Source organism: Rattus norvegicus, chromosome 6 (genome assembly GCF_021556685.1).
Source record: "Rattus norvegicus strain SHRSP/BbbUtx chromosome 6, alternate assembly SHRSP_T2T, whole genome shotgun sequence".
Lineage (NCBI taxonomy): Eukaryota > Metazoa > Chordata > Mammalia > Rodentia > Muridae > Rattus > Rattus norvegicus.
In genome coordinates, this window is record NC_141539.1 from 91,162,242 (window position 1) to 91,187,666 (window position 25,425).

A 25,425-nucleotide genomic window follows, 5' to 3' on the forward strand; every position below is an offset into this window, starting at 1 on the left:
ATTCTTCCCAGACAAACACTCCCTCCCCTGTTCCGATGACTGGGATTTCAAAATCAAACAAAACAGACACACATGAAAGGTATCGTACTATGTACAGCCAGGAAGGCCAAGGATCTACAGCAGTAATGGACATAAGATAATAGAAGCATGAAATGGAAATTATCAGTATGTTATAACTGGTGATATTATACAATCGAGTATTAGAAACAGGCACTGCTGCTCTTCTGTGAAAAAATAATTAGTGTTGCTTTTGATGCCAATGTTCTACTTTATGAGGAGTGAGCAGGAAGAGAATAGCATTTTTAAATGGCTACATGGATGTAATATGGTTCTCATCCTCTCTACCAGACTATGCACTTCTAAGGAGACTGTCTTGTCACTACTTATTATGGTGGTTGACACAATGCCTGTGCTTGAAGTAGATATAATAATCCAGGGTTGCACTATTAAGAACTATGTGTGATAAGATTAAAGGATGAATCATTTCAGCTATTCTGAAGTTATTCACCCATAAGTGAGGGGGAAATTGTAGTATATTTTCTGATTTCCACTTCCCAGTTTGAAAAGCACCTCCTTATTAACAATTAACAGAATGGGAAATAATATAATTATAATAAAAGCAAGGAAACCATTTAAAATTCAAACCAAAAGGAGTAAATCTAAAACTTGCCAAATGTGTATTATTAACATAAGAAGACGAGATATTAAAATCATGGATAGCTTAGCACTAACACTGATGATAAGCTGTTTAAGAAAAAAACTGTTAAATTATTTTAGGAGCCATCGGTCTCCCCTTGTGTATATTTTCAGTATTTTTACAATCAGCACTAGTGAAGTGATTGAGAGAACCAGAGTCATCATATAATTGTATAAAGACTAAAGCAGTGGCCAATCCATTATAGACTGCCATGCATATATACCACAAACACACACACTCTTAGTCTTCTACGGAGAGAGGAGAAAGCACAGCCAACCCATTGAAATCAGAATTGCCTTATCTTCAAGTGAGCAGCACAACTGTATTAAATAACAGAAAGGAGCTATCGTAAGCAACACATACGTGGTTATCAAATCAAAAAGGTTTGTTCTTGACCACTGTCCAGATGTTTTCTACTTTAGCTTCTAGTACCTCTGTGTGTGGTTGCTCACATCTGATTGTGTGCTTGTGTGTATACAAATCTACACTTTATCACTTTTATAATAACATACATCCTACAAGAGGACTTGCACCTATACAGAGAAGGTACATGGCGCCACCATGTCCCAAATTTACACATAGTAAATTGTAAAACACCTGCTATGATGTTACTATCACTAATAGAAAAAGGCGCTCTGTCCACGTACTCCGCCCTCCTTTATGTAAGGAACATAAATTGCTATTGTGTCCCTGGGAGTTCTTTTCTATGCCATACTGTATCATTGTCTCAAAACATTATCAACTCAGGAGTTTTTAAAGAGAACAATTGATTGAGTAAATCTCTCAAGTGAAAATTATACATCTTTTATTAAACATTTGACTCAGAAATAATGAATATATAATAAGCTGCCAATAAATGTATTCGGTGTACTTTCTTAAAACTGAGTACTGTCAAGGTACCTAAAAGCCTTACTTTCATTTGAAGGACCATTCTTGGGGTGTATTTATCGAGGTAACCAATAAATGAACTGGCCTAGAAACTCCCAGACTGAGAGAACTGAATGTTCACAGTGTGAGCATTAACTTCTTGGCAAGGGTTGCTGCTGCCCACATGGGTGTCCCATTCCTGAATATAAATGCAATGATGACCAGCAGGCAGGGAACAAAGAATGTTCCTGAGTAGAAGGAGGAGTGCAGAAGCCATGCTGTTTGTTTTCTAGGAACATTTGTTTTCTCTAAAGCACGTTACTCGAATTAATAAAGTAGATTTCACTACAACTCCCAAGAATAATTATAACATCTGTGAATGTGACTTTCAGAGCAGGATAAAGAAAGGACTTCAAATTAAGAGTTCCTTTCACTTTACTAAGAAGCTCTGGTTTTGCTCTGATTTGAAATGGGTACAGGCTCAAAGTTAGTTCCTTGGGCTTCTATAAATTGCTGCCTTTATGGCATCTTAAAATTAAGACAAAAGTTTACTAGAATAATGTAAGAAGATTTCTGAAGCAAGAAACAATCTCTTCAGTGAGATTCTACGACATTGATTATTGCCTGTGTTTGGAAACAAAAATAATATATACAAAATATATTATTAATTTCTTCAATTTACAGCTCCACCAAATCTCTGTCTCTGTCTCCCTGTCTCTGTCTCTCTCTGTCTCTGTCTCTGTCTCTCTCTCTCTCTCTCTCACATACACAGGCACACACATGTGCACACACACATACATGCCTCTCCACTACAAAAGAAGACACATCATGTTTTACAGTTAAGACTCTCTCCTGACTACTTTGTCTAATTTCTAGCGTGCCCTTGAAACATTTTCTGCATTGTTCTCATCCATTAAACATCTCGTCAGGATAATGGACAGATGCCAGGTGATTAAGCAGATAACTGGAGGTTAGGGAGACACCTGCGAGGCCACTTATCTGAAAAGTCCTTTGATTCTTTCAGTGATTGGTTTTATTATCATCCCTTGTCTATGTGTGCTGGTGCTGGTTGCTTTTTGTCAAATTGACACAAAATAGAACTATCTGGAAAGAGAAAATGTCAAGTAGGCGTATGGACATGTTGCTGGGGTATTTTCTTGATTAATGATTAATGTGGGAAGGCCTAGTTCATTCTGGACAGTGCTACTCCTGGGCAGGTGGACGTAGGTTGTACTAGAAACCAAGCAGCATAAGCACTGGACAGCAAGCTGGTGGCAGCATTCATCTTTGTCCTCTGCTTCCGTTTCCGACTTCAGATCCTATTTGGACATCCCTGGGTCATAAACTATAACCTGGGACTTGCAAGATGAACGAAAACCTTTCCCCTCAATGTTGCTCTTTGTCAATGTATTTATCATGGCAATCAAAAGTGATTTAAACACCAGGTAAGAACCATTCTAGGAACACTTGTTTTCTCCCAAACACAAGTTGAATCAATACAGCAGATTTTACTACAACCCCTAAGAATAACTCTACCCATGAACCTGACTCTCAGAACAGGATAAAGGACTTCCAGTGAAGAGGCCTGATTTCATCTTACAAACCGGGTTAGTCAGGGTAGGAACTCAGGGCATGAACCCGTACATATGATTAATGTAGATAATGTGAAGCCCCTCCTAAGCTCCAGCCAATTTAGTTGGTGTTTAGTTGGTGGAAATCATCCAGGCAGTTGGTAGTGCTTTATTAAGGTACTTAATGTTAAAATGGTCCTTAAGAAGACAGAGACTTCTTTGGAACCAAGATTTCTTGGTTCTTTTATATTCTTTATATTCTTTTATCACAAGGAAAACTGAACTTTCAGAATGTCTATCCTACACAGGTTGCATCTCATGCATACTCCAAAACATGCAAGGAAGCTGTGAGGAGTAATTTGGAATGCTTAACCCTCATGAGGTTTGCTGATAACTATTTGCCCGTTATCTGAACAGCCATGCACTGTCCACCTATACAAGGGTTATCACACCTAATTTGATCCATATCTACCTAATTCACATTCTTATGTCTTTTGATACTGATTTATTTGGTCATTCTGTCTTTTGAAACAAGGCATATAATTGAGAAAAATATAATGGTTATCCTGAGGAAGAAAAATGCTGCAAAGAATGGCCCATTTAATGTCCCTAAAAACAAGGATTTTGATACAGGTTTAGATGGGAAAAGAACACAGAGTATTAGGAAAACAGTTTTTGATAATGTATATAAACATAATGTAAAATTGAAATTTGAATACATGAATAATGTAGAGATCATGAAGGATTTTCTATGCTCACAGTGGTTTAGTTGGTGAATATCACCCACATTCTCACTAGGGCCTTGCTGAGACACAATGCATTTCATTATCAGAGAGCTAGAGACCGAACTGAGTGCCTCATGCAAGCTGGCATAGCTCTCTGACATTGGGCTACACTCTTTTTCTCTCACTTGCACACATTTTAAGCGCAGATTTTCCTGAGTTTAGAAATATATATATTATTTAGAAATATATATTATTTATATATTATATAATTTTAATATTATATATTAAATTAATTATATATAAATTAATATTATATATTAAATATTATAATATAATATTATAATGTTATATATATTATTTAGAAATATATATATATATATATTACTTCATAATCTGTACTTCAAGCAAGACATAGACCCTACTTTTTTGAAATTACTCTTAGGCACCCTCGGTATTAGGAAAACAAGAAACACTTTTTTCTATTATAACAAATTAGTGTTATCTGTTAAATTTTCCACACACTATACTCATGAAGTATAAACTTTCCTTTCAATAACCATACTGCTTGAACCTCTCTCATATTGCACCATGTACCACTCATTCTTTCCGTCTCTACGACTAAGTAAAATGCATTTCCTGAACTACTCAAAGTTGTTTACTTTCACCTGTCAGTGGATATTTGTTTTCTCAAAGTTTGACGCTATTTCAGGGAGCACAGCCAAGATATTAAGCAGATATAGACTTATGTATACCATACTTATATATACTAGTACATATTTATGTATACTAGTGCTCTGTATTTATCTAGGTTTATTGCTAGGCCATCTTGATAAGGGCAGGAGATGTTTTGTATTTCTTTTAAAAAAGCTATTATTGGTTCTTTGTGAATTTCATATCATGCACCCAAATTCTATTCATACCCATATCTGCCTCCCCTCCCCTACCTTCCACCCTCACAACTTCCCTCCACCAGAGGGAAAAAATCTCATTGAGGAAGCTGTAGGGTATCAGTGTGTCCCACAGTATACTCATTTGTCCACACTACTTTGCTTGCAAATGTTTATGGCAATATTTCATTGGTCTGGTATTAGGCTCCTGGTTTCTGCTACTCTATTAATACTAGAATCTCACTGAGACGTCTCTTGCATATCCTATTGTTGCCCTGTGTCATGGAGATCCTGTAGTTTTTAGATCTGTAGGATAAACCCTTTTATTCCTTCCAGCAATTCTCCATGGGGAAGATGTTTGGAAGGGCCCATTCAAAGCCCTGGTTCTAGGCCTGAGGGGTTTCTGAGCTGGTCACCTAGCTGGCTCTCCTCCTCTCATGCCTTTGGTGAGGCTTACCTGCAAACTCCATAATGAGGGCCAGCCCAGGGGTTGTGCAGGGCCTGCTCTCCTAGGTGCTGCTGTACAAAAGGAACAGGGTCTTGCACTCTCATGATCCCAGGGCCAGCTCTCCTATCTGCCATAGATAAGAGAAGGGAGGAGGTCTCTCCATCGTATGAGCCACTGCCCGACGGATAAGAGGCAGGGCAGTTGTCTTATGCTTATGCCCTGAGGCACCGGCTACCTCTACATTCAGGTCCAGCTCTACTGCTGCCCAGATGAAGTGAAGGGCCCAATCTCCTGAGTGCTGAAGCGAATGAGGGTCTGGGTCTGCTCTCCTGTTCTTATGACTCCATGAGGCCAAATCTCCCACCTGTCCACAGTGCTAGGTCAAAAGGGAGGGAAGGGGAAAATCTCTCTCTCTCTCTCTCTCTCTCTCTCTCTCTCTCTCTCTCTCTCTCTCTCTCATACCATAGCACAGCAGACAAGGTGCAAGGCCAGCCTTCCATGTCACTCCTTCAAGGCCAGCTTACCCACAACCCACACATCCCAGGCCAATCGTACTGTGCTACTCAGGTGAGGTATAGAGATTGTTCTCCTTGAATAATAGGGGAACAATAGACAGGGGCAGCTTTCTAATGCTGATGACATCTGGGCAAACTCGGGCAAACTCTTCTCTTCCTGAAGGTGGCAAGGCATGAGTTGAGGTGGGGGCATCTCTCCCACGCCCATGTCCCTGAATAGCAGACAGGGTCATCTCTCTTATGCTTGTATCTTTGGGACAGCTCACTGGCAGAGAACTCCCACGGTGTGCTGTGATCTGACTCTCCCGAGTACTGCAACTACCTAGGGATTAGGTCAGCTCCCCAAAGATGCCCAGGTAAGAGGTTAGGCCACTTCTGCACAGCCCCCAGATATCAACCTATCTCCATGGTGACACAAGGACATCTGCCTAGGTAACTGACCCCTGCTGCTACAAGGCCACAAACTCAGACATGACCCCCTATGGCAGCATAATCCTGGACTCTACAATGGTCCCAGGTGGCACCACCAGCTACTAACATCAGGCTGTTTCCCACTACCCTTGAGCCTCCAGTTCTGCCCTTCCTTCATTATGCCCACATCTTTCTTTTTCTCTTTCTCTCCCATTTCTCCCCCTCTTACTTGCTCCTGTTAGTGGTGTTCAAGGTCTTTGAGTGGCTGGGCTTGTCTCAGGAGTGCTATATTCCACTCATGCATTGTGACACTGAACTGAGGTCATCTTGGGTATGGTCCGATCTCCTAGGCCGGTGCAGCAGAAGTCGAGTGGCCAGCTTAGGTTAGTTCCCAGATGACACCCATCTGGTGGTCATCTCAGTCTTGGGTTTATTCCTTGTTTGGACCTGTCTGCATGGCTGTATACAAGGGTTATCTCTCTCTCCAGCTCGTTCCATCCCAGGCCCTCAGTCCCAGGCAGGGTTCGTCTAGTTCCTATCCTAGGAGCCCATCAGAGCCTATGCAGTGTCAGACTAGTGACAGTCTCAGGTTTGCTTTTATCAGGCAATGTTAGTGTACTAACCATTCAGATGTTCACAGGTCAGAACATTGAGTATAGACATAGCGTCTCTCCCCCCTGCAACCTACTGAGGTGACATGTGCACATGTGACAGCAGCCACAACTGCAATACCTCTAGGGACAAATTTTACATTTCTTAATCTGAATTTGAATTTTTACTAACAGTATGAGATAGAATCAGTCCCTTGATATGTTCAACATTTGATATTGCCAGCTTTTTAAACTTAAGATTTTTAAACTCATTAAGCTTTTTAAACTCATTAAGATTGATGTGTGTATGTTGTATGACCTCATTGTGTTTTAAATTTCTTTTCTATGATACATAACAAGGGTGATAATTTTTTCATATGGTCATTGGCCAATTATATACTACCTTAAAAATGTCTACTGGAGGTTTTTGTCAATTTTAAGTTAGATATTTTCTTATTGAGTTATAAGAATTCTTTATAACCTTGAGATATTATGTACCTTGTTTCTTGCCTTTTATTTCTTAATATCTTTGGAACAAGAGAAGTCTGTACTTTTATTAAAGTCTAATATTTTAATAACTGAATCTAATGCTCTGTTTTTTAAAAGACTTTACATTTTCTGAATTTGTTTTGATTTCCTCTTATAGAATATTGTAGTTTACCTTATAATTAGATCTTTAGTCAGTTTTATTCTTATATGTAATGTGAATTATTGCTTTGGGGTTTTTAATATAGATATCCAGGTGTTCCAGTACAATATATCCAAGGAATACCGTGTGTGTGTGTGTGTGTGTGTGTGTGTGTGTGTGTGTGTGTGTGTATGTGTGTGTGTGTATACATGTGTAAGTGTAGGTGTGATCACATATACTCCAGTGCAAGGGTTATAAATAAATGCCTCTATGCTAGCACTTAAAAAATGGGTGTTAGGGATCCAAACTTAGATTGTAGTATTTATTCAGCAAGCATTTACATACTCAACCATCTTCCCTGCCTATTTTTTCTAGCATTTTTCTCCATAGATTGTGCTAGTGTTTTTAACCTGTCAACTACTCTAGATATGTAATCATAGAAATCTATTTCTGTATTCTATATTCAATCCCATTGAGAACTTAACAGATAGATAAAGATAAAATGCTTTATTAAGTCTTTCAGGATATCCATATTCTCTAACGTGGGCTCCACAGGAATTTTGAATTAGGATCCTGGTTAGACAAGCTGCATGCTTCTTTTTTTTTCTTTTTCTTTTTCTTTTTTTCGGAGCTGGGGACCGAACCCAAGGCCTTGCGTTTGCTAGGCAAGCGCTCTATCACTGAGCTAAATCCCCAACCCCAACCTGCATGCTTCTTAATGACAGGTATTAATTAAATTTGATTCAATTTGATTTGTTTTTATAGTTAGAAGGAGTGAGTACTGAGTCTATTTGAATCACGTGGGGATTTTCACTCATGGTTCAGAACTAGGATAGAAATGATTAGTCAGTGACTGCAAATAGAGAGTGGTGATATTTGCCAGTTATAAAAGTTGTTAAAAATAGAAGTCTGTATACCAGGCAGAGTGAATACAGACATATATTATAGAAGTTATTAATAAATAAAAGTCTGACGCTCCAGGGAGAGAGCTTAACAGATAGATGTTTATTGGGCTAAAGTCTTGGTTTGACAAGTTGTTTACATCTTATTGTATTGGTATTAATAAAAGTGTGATTAAATTGTTTTATGAATTACCTCGATATGCCATATGGCTGGTCAATGCCAGCTAGCAAGGGTTTGTGGTTAATTTTAAAATTACCACAGCAGGAGGCTCATATTCTCTTAATGTGAGCTCCACGGGAATTTTGAGTTGATTTCCTGACATGGCAGATTAAAAAGGTCTAACAGGCTCGTACAAGTTTGTTTAGTTTACTTCAGTTTCTTAAATTGTTTTAATATTTTCATAATGGGTGTGATTTTGAGTCTTGTGGTTATTTCTCCGGGAGAGAGTGCAAGGTAGCTTTTCTGTTTACAGACTAAAGAACATGCTATCTGGGGAAAATGGTTTCATCTTTGTATTTTTAAAAAGGGTGGTTAGGCTCTGAACACCTTTCAGAGTTATACCGATCATATTCAATAGACATAAACCTCCTGAAAAACTAGATTCAAGAGAATCAAACAAAAGAATATCTTGATGATACTAAAATTTTGTTTTGAGATTTATATATTGCAGAGTGTACAGCTTTGGTGAAGCTCATTATCAGAATGCTGAACTGACCTGCTTAGATTCCTGATCTCAGGGACTTTCAGCCAGATCCAGTCAAGACAGACATCAGGCTACAACAGTCATTGAGTGGCCTTCTTTAGGCCAAACAACTCCCCCATTTTCCTGCCCTCCCACCAAGGATATCTCATTACATGAAGCTTAAAGAAGTTATTGAAGAGTCATCGTCCCAATTACATAAACTTTTAGAAATGGTCATAATTTAACATGGAGAAATTAGCTCAAATTGATTCTACAGCCATAATCTCATTTGGTAGAAATCCTTATATTTATTACTAATCTAAAGTTATAATCTTTATATAGTTATAATCTATAAGGTAATTAATGGACAACAGTCCAGATTACTTATCTAGTTAGATGGTTTTCAAAAACTCAGAAAGCCACAAAATGTGACATTTAATGTTATTTATTCACTTGTTGAGACATAACTGCTCCTAACATCTCCCCATGTGTGAACACACACACACACACACACACACACACACACACACAAAACAAACAAACAAAAAACAGCTGCACATCTCTACCTCCAGGTGAGGTACATTGTGGCTAGGTGATCACTGAGCAGAAATTGCCTATTTCTCCTACAGATCTGTACTGTCCTTGAGAGGACACAATTTACAGGGTAGAACAGCTTAGTTCTGCAGAGACAGAATGAGCTAATCCTTAATTCCTGTTTCACTAAGGTCTGTCAGATTCCTAGCCAGAAGGGTGAAGATTGGTGCTCTTTTATGTTGCTAACAGGGGACTGTACCAGCAGACAGTTGTCTCTTCAACCTGTCTCAGGTCAGGAAGCTTAGGCTTCCTATATTTTCAGATAATATTGGTTGTTTTCAGATTTCTGGGGGGGTTGAAACTAGTTATAGTCTCATAACCTAACCAGGCTGTTTAACTTTGAGAGAACATATTTAATTGAATAGTTACTAGATCGTATACAAGATAGCCAGGATGACATGGATTTTAAGCCTTTCTCAAGCTGGAATACATAACTAAATGTTCTGTTTAACTAATAAAACATTAGACTGGGTGTTAGGTTGTATTTTATGCTTTATAAATTACAAAATGGTAATAGTTATACTCAACAAATATTTGAGAGAAAAGTTCTTTTTTTTTAAAGACAGAAAGGGTGAAGTGTAGGTTGATGTCATTATGCAGGTGAAAACAGACACAAGACAAAACAAGGCCTATCATTGGAAAAGAAGGAAGGGTAGAAGGAACCAAGTTTTAGAGAAGGAGAGGGAGAAGGAGAAAGGAGGAGAAACAACATGGAGACAGACATAACTATTCATTGCCATGCATACATAGATACATATAGTTATAAATATTTCTTAAGGATGGATTTCTATAGGTCAATTTATCTTATCTAGGTGGGGCATTTATATCTTTATCAATTAGTTATGAGTTTATTGTGTGGATGTATTGTAAATTGAGAATTTAACACATAAATCTGATTGTTAAATTACAGTTTATTGGGTCATGATTTCACCGGGTAGTTGGGAGTTTATACTTTAACTACCAGGAGTTGGTTGTTGAGAGTATGGGCAGAGTCTGTGATAGGGAGCCACAATAGGCCAGCCCATGCTGGACTTCTAAAGCCCTGATTTTATTTGGTAGCTGGAACCAGAGAGTTCATGGCTAGTAGAGAGCCGCCATGGGAGAGAGATACTAACCAGAGATAAACTATGGTTAGTTCCATATGGTCCTCTGGTGCTGGAACTAAGTCTAGGGACCAGAGTGACAAGCTGCCATACTGGAACAACTTACAGACTGCCTGCATCTGAGAGTATTTGGAGGCAGCATGGAGCTGCTGAGATAAAAGTACCCCACAGTACCATGGGGCCCAATGGTGCCGGTAGCAGAACGGGATAAAAGGTCCTTTATTTTTTAGTATTTACCACAACACATTATTATTCAAAATTGCACCACTTTGATTAACTTGGCTTTATAGAGGCATTCAAGTGTGATAAAATGACTTTGTTCAGATTTCCTTTTCTTAGACTAAGTATTTGATTTCCTACAAAAATGTTAGGAGTTTTATTAGAATTGTTTCAGTCCAAAAAGAAGTTTGGAATTAATATACATCAAAATAATACCTATTCTTTTCATCCATGAATATGACTAAAGAATAATGTTTAATATTTTTTATTTAACTTTTTTGAAGGAATTCTCATTTTGTATTTTCCACACATTTTATTAAATGTATTCCCATTTTGATGTGATTAGATGTATATTTTTAAACTGAAGATTCAAAATGGTCATTGAAGTTAGATCAGAATATTCATTGGTCTTAAATAGTCATGGGCTGGAAATATTTAATAAAAGGATGTGTTTGTCCTAAACACGTACAGAACTCCTTTGTGGTCACTATTCCTTAAAGAACATTACTAGTAACTATTATCGATCATTGACATTGTACTAGGTATAAGTACCTAGTTATTAAAGTATGCAGGAGATCATCTAGAGATTTTATGCAAACACTATGCATTTATACAAAATCAATCTCCTACAAATGCCAAGGGACAGGCTGATTTTAAGCAATCTTGTATTATGCCAATCTTAAAATATATGATAAATTTATATTGATTTTTCAACAAATTTCTTAGATTTTCTTTAAAAATATGCTTTGTGAAAAATGTAGTTCTACTTCTTTCTCTCTAAGTCATATGCTCGTCTCAATTTCTTTTCTTATAGGTTTGCAGTGTCAAGGACCTCCAGCATAACATGATTTCTAGAAGGACTAATTTTGTCTTTTTTCCAGTTACAAGTAAGTTGTTTCATTAGCACATTATCCACTCTGATGAGCACTATAGTGATATGAGTCAAATAAATGTGCTTAGTGGAATAGTTCATATCTTCTAAAACAATTAACAATTTTATATCTATATATTATTCCAAATTTTGATATATGGGAACTAATAAAGTCAAGTATAATTACAATAATCTACCCTTGTATGACTTCTTAGTTTATGAATTTTGAAGTTCTATTTTTTTTTTTGGTTCTTTTTTTCAGAGCTGGGGACCGAACCCAGGGCCTTGCGCTTCCTAGGTAAGCACTCTACCGCTGAGCTAAATCCCCAGCCCTTGAAGTTCTATTATTATATGAACATATACTTATAATCCTTTCAAGATTATTAAATGTGACTTTTTACTCTTCTTATTCAATTCACTACCTTGGATTTTCCCTTTGAAATAATAACACAGCCATGTCAGCTGTCTCTTGTCTGCCCACTGTGCCAATTATGTATCCCCTGCACTTTTCCTGTGCCTTTGTATGTATGGTAAGAATCTGGTCCATGACAGTCTCTATCTATATATATGTGTATTAAATCATTTCTTTTCAAACTATTCAATTTACCACTCTTAAGAGTTAAGGGTCATGCTAATTTCACTCACATTTAATGCACTTACTAACAAACCTGAGTTTGTCATTTATTTCTTTAGAGTTCTTCTCATCTATTGCTGTATTCTTGTACAATTCTGAATAAATGCAAATATATTTGATTTTCTATCATGTACTATTTTTAAAACTTAGGAGTCTTTGGCTGGCTTAAATGATGCTATTTTAATTTGTCAGTTCCTGTTATAATCCCTATTACACCAGTTAAATGTATCACAGTAATCAATATACTTTCTGAGGACGGTCCTCATTCCCCTTTACTGATATTATCATATTTTTGTGGTAAAGTGTTATAAATATGGACTTAGACTCACTTGTTATAACTTATTGTTGAGTCAGGGTTTGACTCATTGTAGACTGGACAGGAAATGGGGCCATGCTGAGACCTTCAGGTTGCTCACAGATACTGCAGTGGGGAAGGATAGTAAGGTAAAAATAGAGTGTGAGGGTTAAAACAGCAAAGCCAGCAGCACTAATGATGAGGAACCAAAAAAAAATGTGTGCAGCTGGCTATGGGATAGCAGAGTGCTCTTGAGAAGAAAGAGACAGGCTGGCACTGGTGAATGGTGGACAGGATGACTAGCTACATGAGACATTTCCTCTTTGGGAAATTTAAGGTCAGCATTATTACTTCTTACATATTCATGATTTTAATACATTATTTCTAATGTAGCTAATTTCAGTAGACTAAATTGTAAGGTTGGCCTCTGGTAAGCCTGACTCTATCCCAAAGGACCCTATAGCAGAAAGATGACCATGAACACTGCTTCTTCTTCTGGGTAGCTGTGAGAACAAAAATGACTTGATTTAATGTCATTGGCAGTGTTCAGGACATCTACAAGGTCAAAAGGAGCATCAGCAGGCAGTGCCTAAGGGCTGCTCATAGTCAAGGTCAAGATTAACAAAGCCAGAGTCAGAGATTAACAATGCAGCCCTGGTGTTTAACACTAAAAACATGACCCTCTCTCTTTGCCAGGAAATCATGCAAAAACTGTGGGGTCCTCTAATTTGTCAAACCATAACATTACCACAGCCTTCAACCATTATCTCATAAATGGTCCATTGGCCAGTTTGCCACAGTGACCTGGTGGAACCCCTCTCACTGTCTCTGAGATCTCTACTGTCTCTTTACTAAATCCTTACATGTCTTGGAAATCTCCCTTGCCTTTTTACTGTTCTGCAAAATTCTTAATAAAATGTGACTTCTCAGTCACTCTTACAAGTGCCTGCACCATTAACATTAACTGGAGCCATTCACAGATATAGCATTTTCCTTCACCTAGAAGCCACAAAACCCCTCACAACCATAATCTCTGTGTGACTTTTTCTTTGTTCCCTGAAGCTGGTGAACTTGGCCAGTAGCCCTGCCCCCAAACCTACCAGTTGTTCTTTTAATTTGACTTTAGATTGGCATATTTCATTGACAAATATAACCTATCAATAGACATATTCCAGCCAATTATGATTATAGTTTTATAAACCCAGAACAGAAAAATGAAGTCATAGTTAGTACCTCATGTTTATCATGTATTCATAAATACTTACTAAGTCTTTTCCTCATTGTAAAGGTTTCATCACATCGGTAATAGTGGCTAAGCAAATAAAATTATACTTCATATTAAATGTTACATTTAAAATTTTTATGTAATATAAAATTACATAATTTTTCCCTTTTCATCAGGAATGCCAACTCTGATATAATTCTCTTTTGAGAGCTTTTTCACTGATACATACTCTATGGAAATTCCCACCTCTCCATGTATTTTCCTGAATTGTACTTTATTGTGATCTTTTCCTCTTTTTTTTTAAATATTTCATTTTATGTGGAAATCTTGGAACAATAATGCTGACCTAAGATCGAAGAGCACATACCATGAAAAGAAAATAATGCCTGTGGGTATTTCCTTCCTCTCTGTGAGGGAACTCATAACATATTTATTCCTTTCCGTGGTTATCACAATCCAATTGCTACACCCCATGGATGTGAAGTGGAAGGATGGAGCTTAGAGCTTCTTCTGGTCTCAGCTTGTCTTCTCCTTTTAAAAGAGAAGTTGGGTCACATAGGGAGGGACAAATGAAAATCTTAAAGAAACAGCATGGTCCTTATCCTGTACTAAAGTTAAAGACCAGTATCTTATTAGGCAATTGGAAAGTGCCTACAGCCCCCCGCCCCCCCCAAAAAAGTTGAAAAAGCCTTGCAGTTAATTTCATGACTTTGTTTTGTTTTGTTTGATTAATGATGAAAGTCATATTCTTTATTTTTGCAAACATGAGAAAAAGTAATTGCCTCTGCATGATTCCTACTGTTATTGAAACCAATATGTAGAAAAGGACTAAGTGGGTCAAGTTGGAGGATGGTTTTGTGCACTGCGTATTCAGATGGTGATTTCTATATGGGAGTTATGGATGAAGTCCAGGTTTTGTTATTGTCATTATTATGAAACAGTTCCCGACTCAGTATTTTGTAAAACATTGTTCTTCATCTTTTTATTGTTCAATAAAGAGCTGATCAGTCTGTTAGCTGGATAGGAGAGAGAAGGCAAGACTTCTGCACCCGGAGAGAGAGAAAGAGAAAGACTCAGGAGAAATGAGATTCACTGTGAGATTTTTGTTCTGAGCAGGGGCGACACAAGGAGGACAATGTGGAGCAGAAGCATCCAGGGCAACACTCAAATGGCAAGTACTGGAGCACGTGGTTGGGAAGTAGCCTAGGCCCTCATGGTTGGGGAAGAATAAATGAGTATCTGCCCTGCTATAATACTGAAGTTTAAAATAAATTTATTAGGGCTCCATGTCCTTTATTTGGGATCAAGGGAGTACATAGAAAAGCCCCAAATTACTTCTACAGTCAGATGGTTCAGCATGTAAGGTCACTTGAAACCAACCCTGACTTCCCAATTTCATGTGGTAGAAGAGAACTGAATCCTGTAAACTGTCCTCTGTTGTCTATACATGGAAGGTACACACCCTCACAGACATACACATAAGCACACAAAGCAAATAAATAAAAAATACATTTTTGAAAATGGGTAGAGAGTTAAACTATTGCATTGCATAAATTGTCTGTTGAATAACAGACAACCCTCCAGTTGTTATAAATTTCACTACACTGACCATGCCTGTGGCCCAAGTGAAGCGCACCATTGTAGGACATGTTGGCTTAACAGTCTAATTTAAGAGTCAAAGTATAAAAGGATTTCATTGACATGGGCCAAAATAAAAGAGTCTTGTAAATCAAAAGGAGAGTCCAGTAGAGGACACAGCTTCATGTTCCTTGGTAGTAAAGCAAATTTTATCTCTCTAATATAATATTTCAGGAAGTAAAAATGGTTCAAAGAAAATCCAGCCTTAGAGAGATTGCTCATAACCAGAACTTAACACCTAGATTTCTTATTAATGAACAAGTTGTCAGTCCAGAATATTTTCATGTTTTATAACAGCATTTCAAAGATGACTGACCCAGGGGCCAGCTTCCTCATTCAATATCACAAATCATCTAACAGTTAAATGTAATTTTACTAAGAGAAAATAACATTGAAAAGGTAGTTTCCTTTTAATATATTTCAAAAATTCTGGTTCAAAATATCAAAAGGACATATTTACCATAGTGTAGAGAATATTCTTATAATTTCAGCAAGGGCCTAAAATTATAAAAATGGGACATTCAATTGTTCACGATATCAAAACTCATCAGTTCTTCTCCCATTTATCATACTTTGTACGATATCATAGTTTATGGCACTGCCTTGAAATATCTGAGAACATGTGGCAAGCTGAGAACAAACGGAAAACCTTGTACATTGAGAGGCAATAAATAGTAAGAAAACAAACCATTTCTGCGCCTCATAAAAACCCACCTATCTATCCCGCAGGTCTATCTACACCTGAAATCTTATCACAGTAATACTGTTGACAACAATCAGCTGTGCTATCGCTGAAATGAACAAACAATGTCAGGAGAACTTCTGCACTTTGTTTGAATTCAGACAAACATCTGTGTTGTTTTATAGGTACAGACATTGTATTCACCGGAAAGACAGACTTGCCCTGAAAATAATCAAGTCAAAGTTGCAACTGGAACAGCCAAACCGCAGCTTTACAAATCTGTCCATTTACAAAGTGTTTACATCCAACATCCATGTAAGCCTAAGATCCATTGCTTTAATGCCATAGATTAAAAAAAAAAAAAAAGCAAAGCAATTTAGTGTCCTACCTGTCACAAGAAAGCTGCATCTCCCTGCTCCAGCTTCATTAATGATGCTGCAGTTATAAACTCCATAGTTTTCATTGGAAAGACTCTTTAGTGGGTACTCAGTATACTCCTGAGAGTCAAACTGACCGGTCCGTAATAATTTATTGCCCAGACGCCATTCGTAAGTCAGCACACGTATCGGATAGGCTCTTAGAACCCTACAGCTCATGGTCACACTTCTGTCTTGTCCTTGACGGATTTCCAAGAATGCTGGTTCCACAGCTGGGGGATCTGGGAAAAGAGAGGTTAAAACAGATGAGGCTTTCAAAACAGCAATCTCCTTGGCTCTTTAATTGTGAGCTGGTTTTATTTTTTAATAACACGTTACAGGGAACAAGGATAAGAAGTGGGTGGAGAATGTACTTAAACTGAACCAGAAAATAAAGTTTACTCAGTATGGACAATTATTAAGACTCATTGTTTTACAAAAAATATTTACAGACAAAATAACCACAAAAAATTCTTTGTTTCCTTCTAGCTGCTCTCAGAAGAAAACATAATTGCCATGATTATTCATTTACATGGTAAGGCACTAATGAGGCTATGATCCACAAACAGAATCAAGACAGGACTTCACAGTCATGTAAGAATGTACAGAAGGAAGAGTTCTGCTTCATCCGTCAACTATAATTATCATTTGTTTAGCTCAGTTTGTAAATACGATGGTTATTGGTTCCTAAAATGGGTAAGACTAATTAGTAAATCAGTTTTTTAAAGGGATTGATTTGACTTCCTTGGACTGACATTCCACGGTATTCATGTATAAACCTTAAGCACACTTCGAAAATTATAGCTCAGTTTAAGATGGTTTTCATTTATACTGTAATAACTCAGTTATTTTATATCTTTATGATTTTTTCATGTAGTTAAAACTTGCTATGAAAGCCATCTAACTTTTTTTTTTGATTGCGAAGATGAAATTTCCAATAAACCACTTAAAGGATACAAAATACATGTCTTTCACTTTTAAGGACCTAAAATAAAAACCTTTATTAAACCTTTTAAAAATCTTCAATGAAAAGTTCATCTCTGAAATTGATGTGACCTGTGCATTTTTACCAAGGAAGCTGTATCACCATACAGGGCTGAAAGGATTGCTGAGTTCATCCTTTACTAGATGTTTATGGGCCCCTTGCAAACTGTGTGTATAAAAACTGTGCAGCTGCACCTGGTAGGCCTCACTTCCCAGTGCTTAAAGGTTTGCAGAACTGATTACTAAGTCTGGAATCTTTTACACACTATGCTGTTTCTTACATATTTTTGGTCTCTCTTTTCATCACCAGTCTATTGAATGGTCTGATTTATCTCTCTCAGCAAAGATTTTTAAGTCATTCACACAAATTCAGTTTTATCTATGCAATCTTTTTCTTGCAATTGTTTCCCTAAAAGGAGTAAGGAATTTTCTACATGCACAAAAAAAAATGTTACTTGCTTTTAATGTATTTCATGCTACAACACTGGTAAGGCTTTAAGAAAGGTGGGTCCTGTGCTGTGGTTTTTAGGAAACACATGTAAGGTGGGTATGTCAGAAAGGAGGGTATTCTAGGCATGAGAGGAGGTTGCATGTAAAGGAGTCAATGAGGAGGAAAAGCTCAGAGAAATCTGAATCAACAACCAGAGGTAGTATGTAAAAAAGCACTGTGGCTCTGGAGAAAATGACAGCAGAAAGATAGGAGAGTCTGTCCAACAATATTTGGGCCTTGTGTTACAGTTAGGTTTTACAGAGTCAGTATTAGGAAAATTACAAGAAATAAAGGACATACCTGATCAAATTATTAGCTATATTAGTCCTAATATTATCATCATTGCGGAAAAAAATCTGTAGTAGAAAAGAGGGCATGGACCAGAGGGGGAAAATGAAAGTTGTGGAAAAAAATCATGACATTAATTAAAATAAAAGGTGAACACCTGTCTATGAGAGCAGCAGGAATATCAATACCTTATGTAATGAGGTGTACAGTGATGTCAATTCTACAAATGGGAAGAGACGAATGAGAATGAATATCATTGTCATATTCATTCTCTGCACATGTGAGACACATTAATAGCAAAGTGCTTCTGCTATCCTTGATCCCCAACTAGTTTGTCTCTTTTCAAACCTACAGATTATTTCTGATTTTCTCTCTTGATTATTTTTACTTAGATGATTCATGGTCAGATGAAAGTCCATATAGACTCTTCCAATCCTTCTTATGTGTTAATGTTTCTGTATGACAGGGTTTTGCTGTCACCCAGAGAAGGAAGAATGAACTGTCCCATGTGAGAGTGTAGTTTGATAGATCAGTTTGTGTCTAGTGGGACTGACTGGTTGGTTAATTGAGTGATTACCTACTCATTTTAGTTGGGTTAACTTTGTCTAGTATTAACATCATCTAAAAGACTTTAGTAGTTTTAAGTTTTTGTCTTGTAACGCCATCTCCTTTTTGCTTTACCTATTTCTCAATTGCATTATCAAATCATTGAAGAGAAAACATAAGGGTTCTTTGGAAAATCAGTTGGATGGTGTTTCGCTGGGACAAACAAAAGAAGGGACGTTTCATTAAAGTGGACACCGGTGTGAAAGGCTAAGGCAGACTCCTGAAGGAATGCTTCACTGAAGCAGACACAGGAGAGAGGAAGTTCTGTTAGAGCAGGCATGTGAAAGGATACACGACTGATTCTTTGTTGACAACATGCATTTATTGGTCTGCCTTACATTGCGTAGTTGAGCTGATTTGTTGAGACAACATAGAAACACAACAAACAACTTCTGGTGATGTACTGCAGGTTTATGCCGCTTCCAGGGACTTGGGCTCATGGGACACGTGCTGAGGCAATACTCGCTCTGAGGCAAGGACTATAGAGGACACATAATGTTTGGAGGGTATAAATAAAACTCGATGGAACAATGGAGGCTGAGCTTGGCTAGCTGTACAGTGCTTGTGGGTCTCCACTCTTCACTGATCTTGGCTTCCCGAAGAGAGTCACAGCGGATAACTTCTCATGATGTCCCTCCAGGTCCATCCTGTTGACTTGTGCCAAGGCTGAGACCTGGCTGTTCCTGCTAGTTAGTGCCACTCACTGCCGCTGATTTGTGTCTGCTATCCATGAAATGTTTGTCAGTGGGTTAAGCTGCTATTGCCTGCTGACCTGTGAACTGAACTGCCGATTTCCAGACAACACAGACAGGCGTTGCTCCAAAGAACCTTTCTAAACAGGGCCACTCCCCCCTTATCCTTTCCTTTCTACTACCTCTGTAGGGGCAGTGGGCTACAAGGAAGGTTAAAGCATTTAAGAACCTTCATTGAAAATAGGATTTGAAAAAGTTAAAATTACAAATCACTGACATTTTAAATTTCACACGTTCTTGTTTTAATACAGTAAACTATGTTTATCTCTAAGATTTAGATTTTAAGAGTATATTTTCAAATACAATTCATGTAGCTTCTCGTGCATTCATTTATGTAATATTTGCATTTCACATTTTTGGAAGGTTTTATTCTGAAACATCCAGCTTCCTTACATTTCACAGGCATCTCTTCAGATAAGTCTGTCCCTATCTCCTGTCATTTCCAGACTGCTTGGCAACTCTCCCCAGGTACTTAGCATAAAATTGTTTCTTCTCATTTTGAATTTTTTTTTTTAGTTTTTGTTTTTTGATTGCCTTCTTTTTGATTGTTAGATTTATATAATTATCCAACCCCTACCTTGCTGCCAGTTGGGATTTACCTAATTTTTCTAATATTTTGATTCCATCATCACGGTATTTGAAAAAAGCTAATACTGAATTTCTTTTTTATTCTTTAAGTCTCATCCTAACATATGTTACTGACTCATGAATTTTAATTCTCCCTTGCTTTTAAAATTCTAGTACCCATCAGCTGTAATGATAACATTTCTATCCCGAGTTCATTAGCCCCATGTTCCTTAATGCTTTAAGGCCTGTGACCTGTGATCATTGTTTGTATTTCTGTAGTCACCATTCTGAACTCCACAATACATCCTTGCTTATCTCCATGATGTTGGTAGGCAAAGACATATTTTCCTGATTAAAGTATTTCCGAGGAAGAGAGTTTTATAGGCTTGCAGTTCTTTCTCTTTGTTAACACACAGTTCCACTGCCCTTGGATAGTCATGCGTCCTACTGAAAAGTTATTTCAAAGCCTTACATTTTGAGCTATTTTTTCTTCTACCTAGATCCTTTCACTTGGCTTTTGATGCCTGTGGATCCGTGTTTACAGGTCTAAGTTTCTTCTTACTTGTAGGTTGTGCTTAGAGCTGCTCATTTATATCTGTCTTTCGACTACTATATTTTGGAATGTTCTCATCATCAGTCCTTCAAATAAAACTTCTTTTGTCTTCTTTAAATCTTTTCTTCATAGATCTTCAAAATTTAAAAATTCTTTTCCAAAGTGTTTCTGTTTGCATGTTTTTCTGTGTGTTAATAAATTCCTCTGAGAAAACAGTTTAATTCTTTTTATAACTCTACCAATCCACTAAATATATACATGCTGTTTTAAATTCAATAATTCAGATTTTATCTATAAACATTCTATGCAATTTTTCTGCACAGCTGCCATGTCAGTTTATACATTTCTGTATTATCTTCTAGCATGGTCAGATCTATCTTTAATGTCCTTAATCAAAGTCACTATTTCCTCCTGTTTGACAATGAAGAGCTCAAAGAGAATATTCCTGCTTCCTTTTCTTTAGAGTTCATTGTGTTAGTAAATGTTGATTCTTCTTCTTACTTTGAAGCTTAAATGATGTTGATTTTTTTTTCTGCAAAGATGATTCATGTCCATGAACAAGTTCTAGCCGCAACATTGTGATTGTACAATTGCAGTGCCTGGCTGAATGCCTAGCTCTGTCCTTTCTATTTTATTTTATTTTTTAAAATAAAAAACATAATCAGTCCTTGGGAATTTTGTGTTATTTATTTATTTATTTATTTATTTATTTATTTATTTTTATTGAATATTTTATGTATTTACATTCCAAATGTTATCTCCTTTTCCCCATCTCCCATCACCCTTCCCCCTGCTTCTATGAAAATGCTCCCACGCCCACCCACCCACTCCCACCTCAACACTCCAGCATTCCCCTACACTGAAAAAACGAGCCTTCACAGGACCAAGAGCTTCTTCTATTAATTCCAGACAATGCCATCCTCTGCTACATGTGCGGCTGGAGCCACAGTTTCCTCCATGTGCACACTTTGGTTGGTGGTTTAGTCTCCTGAAGCTCTGGGGCATCTGATTTGGTTGATATTGTTGTTGTTCTTATGGGGGTGCAAACCCCTTCATCTTCTTCAATCCCTTCTCTATCTCCTCCCACGGGGACCACATTCTCAGTTCAATGGTTGGCTGCTAGCATCCACCTCTGTATTTGGTATGCTCTGATAGAGCCTCTCAGGAGACAGCTATATGAGGCTCCTGTCAGCATGCACTTCTTGGCATCGGCAATATTGTCTCGGTTTGGTGGCTACATATGTATGGGCTGGCTCCCCAGGTGGAGCAGTCTTGGATGGCTTTTCCCTCAGTCTCTGCTCCAAACTTTGTTTCCATATTTCTTCATATTAATGTTTTAACCCCTCTAAGAAGCACTGATCCATCTACACTTTTGTTGTCCTTCTTCTTGAGCTTCATGTGGTCTGTGGATGGTATCTTGGGTAATCTGAGTTTTTGGGCTAATATCCACTTATCAGTGAGTACATACCATGTGAGTTTTATTGTGATTGGGTTACCTCACTCAGGATGACATTTTCTAGTTCCATCCATTTGCCTATGAGTTTCATGAAGTCGTTTTTAATAACTGAGTAGTATTCCATTGTATAGATGTACTAAATTTTTCTGTATCCATTCCTCTCTTGAAGGACATCTGGATTCTTTCCAGCTTCTGGCTATTATAAATAAAGTTGCTATGAATATAGTGGAGCATGTGTCCTTGATATATGTTGAAACATCTTTTGGGTATATGCACAGGAGTGGTATAGCTGGGTCCTCAGGCAGTTCAATGTCCAATTTTCTGAGGAACCTCCAGATTGATTTCCAGAGTGGTTATACCATCATGCAGTCCCACCAACAATGGAGGAGTGTTCCTCTTTCTCCACATCCTCGCCAGCATCTGTTGTCACCTGAGTTTTTTATCTTAGCAATTCTGTCTGGTGTGAGGTGGAATCTCAGAGTTGTTTTGATTTGCATTTCCCTGAAGACTAAGGATGAATAAGGATGAACATTTCTTTAGTAGCTTGGTGGCTACTCAATATACCTCAGTTGAGAATTCTTTGTATAGACTGTAGCCCATTTTTAATAGGATTATTTGGTTCTCTGGAGTCTAACTTCTTGGGTTCTTTGTATATATTGGATATTAGTCCTCTATCTAATGGAAATTTTGTGTTTTGACCACATGCGCCCAATCCTCTAGTACTTCTCCTATATCTACCACCACTTCTATGCAACCTAAATATGTGGTGATTTTGTTGTTGTTGTTATTGTTGTTTGATTTTAACACCCATTAAGTCTAAATGGTGCTGCCTATATATTCTTGGATGTGTAGTCATTCACTTTCTTAAAGAAAACACATTCTCCTTGTTTCTGTAGCTATCAATTGCCCGGAGCTCCTCTGCTTGGGGTGAATTAAATCACAGTGAGATAAGTACATTTTAATAGACCCTGTCATGCAATGAGATCGAAGCAGTAATTTTAAAAAATCTCATACCAACAACCATGAAAACATGCAAATAAAATTCCAGGGCCTGATAACTTCAGTGCAGAATTATTCCAGATCTTTAAAGGATAGCATACATCAAAATCTCTCAATGTATTCTATAAAATAGAACATGAAGGAACATTTCCTAAATATTTTATGAAGCCAATATCATCCCGATGCCAAAGGCAGACAAAACCTTATCAAAAAATAAAATCATAGGTCAATATTCTGACTATAGCTGTTTCTCCCTCAGATTTTCTTTTGAGTTACTGTTCTTTCAGTGGCTAGCTTTTTGCATCTTTATGATTTTGTGACTTTAGAATTCCGTGTCTGTTACTCAGTTATAGAACTGGTTATGATGAAGTATTCTACTTTGAATTTCCTTGATATCACATTTGTTTCTTAGTAAGAACTCCATGAAACGTATATACCTTTTATTACTTAAAAACATGTAGCTGCAGTGGAGTGTTGCTGGTTTGGTAGGTAAAAGAGTGTCTGCATAAAGCATGAGGGTCTGAGTTCAAATCTCCAGTACCAACATAAAAGCTTCGCTTCCCTCAAACTGCCTTTATGAGGCAGAGACAAGCAGATTCCACAAGCTGGCTGACCTAGTTATATGAAATTTGTGAGTTTCCGTTTCAGTGAGAGTGTTTCAGGAAGTAAGGCAGAGTGATGAAAGAAGACATGTTCTGCTGTGGACTGCACATGCATTCATTACTATGTGTATCTGCACGTTCAGATGAATGGAACACACACACACACACACACACACACACACACACACACACACATACGCACACTTCCATAGTTTGAGACAATCATGGGGGTGCATACCTATAATGCCAGAAATCTAGAGGTAAAGGCATGAAGCTTACTGAAGTCTAGAGACCAGCCTCAGCTACATGGTGGGACCAACTATTCAACAAGCAAACAATGACCAAACAACAAAAACTCAACAGTTAAATATTAAATATGATATGTAATAAATGTAATAATCATAATTACATTGAAACTGAACTCGGTATATATTTCATTTGCCCCAAGAAGATGGGTTCTAGAGATTGGGCTGTGTGTAATAGCTTAAGGTTCTAAGGGTCTGACCTGGTCTCAGTACTACAGATAGTACAGAGGTCTTTTGGGCTATTAGCCAGCTCTGATTCTGGATGTGCGAGTTTGGAAGAGCCCGTGACTGGAAGGGTCATTTGGATTACTTGCCATTTCTGGTCCTGGCTGTAGTAGCTTGATATGGCCTGGCCCAACAGATAATGCAGAGAATACAAGGCTATTAATCCATTTTCTGGGTGGAATAATGGATTTTCATTTTCTCAGTTGGAAAGATAATGCTGTGTGCTTAACATTTCTGGTGCTTTTGGAGATACATGGGTACAAGTATCTTTGTACAACGCACTCAACTCATACTTATTTAAATGACAGATCATGAGGACATTTTACAAAGTTATTTTGGGGACTAAATGAATATATGTGAAATATACAATCACATTAATGTAAAAGAAATTAACCATAAAATGTTACAATTTTATTTTTCTTCTACACTAAGCTAGAAAGATCCTACAAACTTATTGATACATGTTTAAGACAGAATTTTCCTACTCCTTTGAAGACAAGAAATAAAACAGATGACAGATGGTTTATTGGGGAAGTCTTGTGATTTGAAGAATTAACTCTAATGTAGCTCTATTCAGTAGTTACCATTAATGTCTAAGTCATTACTACTATTTTCTGTTTCTGCATTGAAATGCTCCATGTGGTAAGCATTCTCTTCACTAAGGTGTTAAGTGACAAATGTAGTCCTGTGTTCCAGTCCAGATTTCTGTCCTGCAGCATGTGACCACGATACCCCACTAAGAGTACCATTACAGCTGATCATATAGTAGAGAGCCCAGAGTTCTCCAGAGGTATCTGGATAGGCTGGCTTGAGTATTTAGCCAATAAGCTTCCCTTCCCAGATATTCCTTCCTGGAAAAGTTATTTAATCTCTGGTTCACCCTGAGTAAGTCATATGCATATTTTCCACCATGAATAAATAGTTTGGACAAACAAGGACTGTCTCTCTCATCAAGATCCACCATGGGTGGAAGCCTTTGTTACCGATCCTTGCCACC

At 37.5% G+C, this 25,425-nt stretch overlaps 2 protein-coding genes and 1 pseudogene across 5 annotated transcripts in view; 1 reads left to right on the forward strand and 2 right to left on the reverse strand.

Moving 5' to 3' along the window:
* Nucleotides 1-25,425, reverse strand: part of Mdga2 (MAM domain containing glycosylphosphatidylinositol anchor 2) — an 862,524-nt gene that overhangs the window by 113,614 nt on the left and 723,485 nt on the right. For all 3 annotated transcript variants that reach the window (XR_015621898.1, NM_199269.2, NM_001444001.1), the window contains 1 exon segment: nucleotides 16,574-16,843. Coding sequence is in view for 2 of the 3 variants with exons in the window: in NM_199269.2 (NP_954890.1) it covers nucleotides 16,574-16,843 (270 nt within the window). In the remaining variant the exon portion in view is untranslated.
* On the forward strand, nucleotides 38-17,332 carry LOC134479395 (uncharacterized). Of its 2 annotated transcripts, none has more exons than XM_087554951.1 (6): nucleotides 38-79; nucleotides 11,655-11,727; nucleotides 11,974-12,009; nucleotides 14,982-15,036; nucleotides 16,371-16,500; nucleotides 17,091-17,332. In XM_087554951.1, exons 2-6 carry the CDS (start codon nucleotides 11,685-11,687, stop codon nucleotides 17,157-17,159), a joined length of 333 nt encoding a protein of 110 aa, XP_087411077.1. In that variant the 5' UTR covers nucleotides 38-79; nucleotides 11,655-11,684; the 3' UTR covers nucleotides 17,160-17,332. The 2 variants fall into 2 exon arrangements, with proteins under 2 accessions (XP_087411077.1, XP_087411076.1); XM_087554950.1 differs by having other exon boundaries at nucleotides 60-165.
* Nucleotides 6,728-6,866, reverse strand: LOC120093460 (small nucleolar RNA SNORA17; annotated as a pseudogene).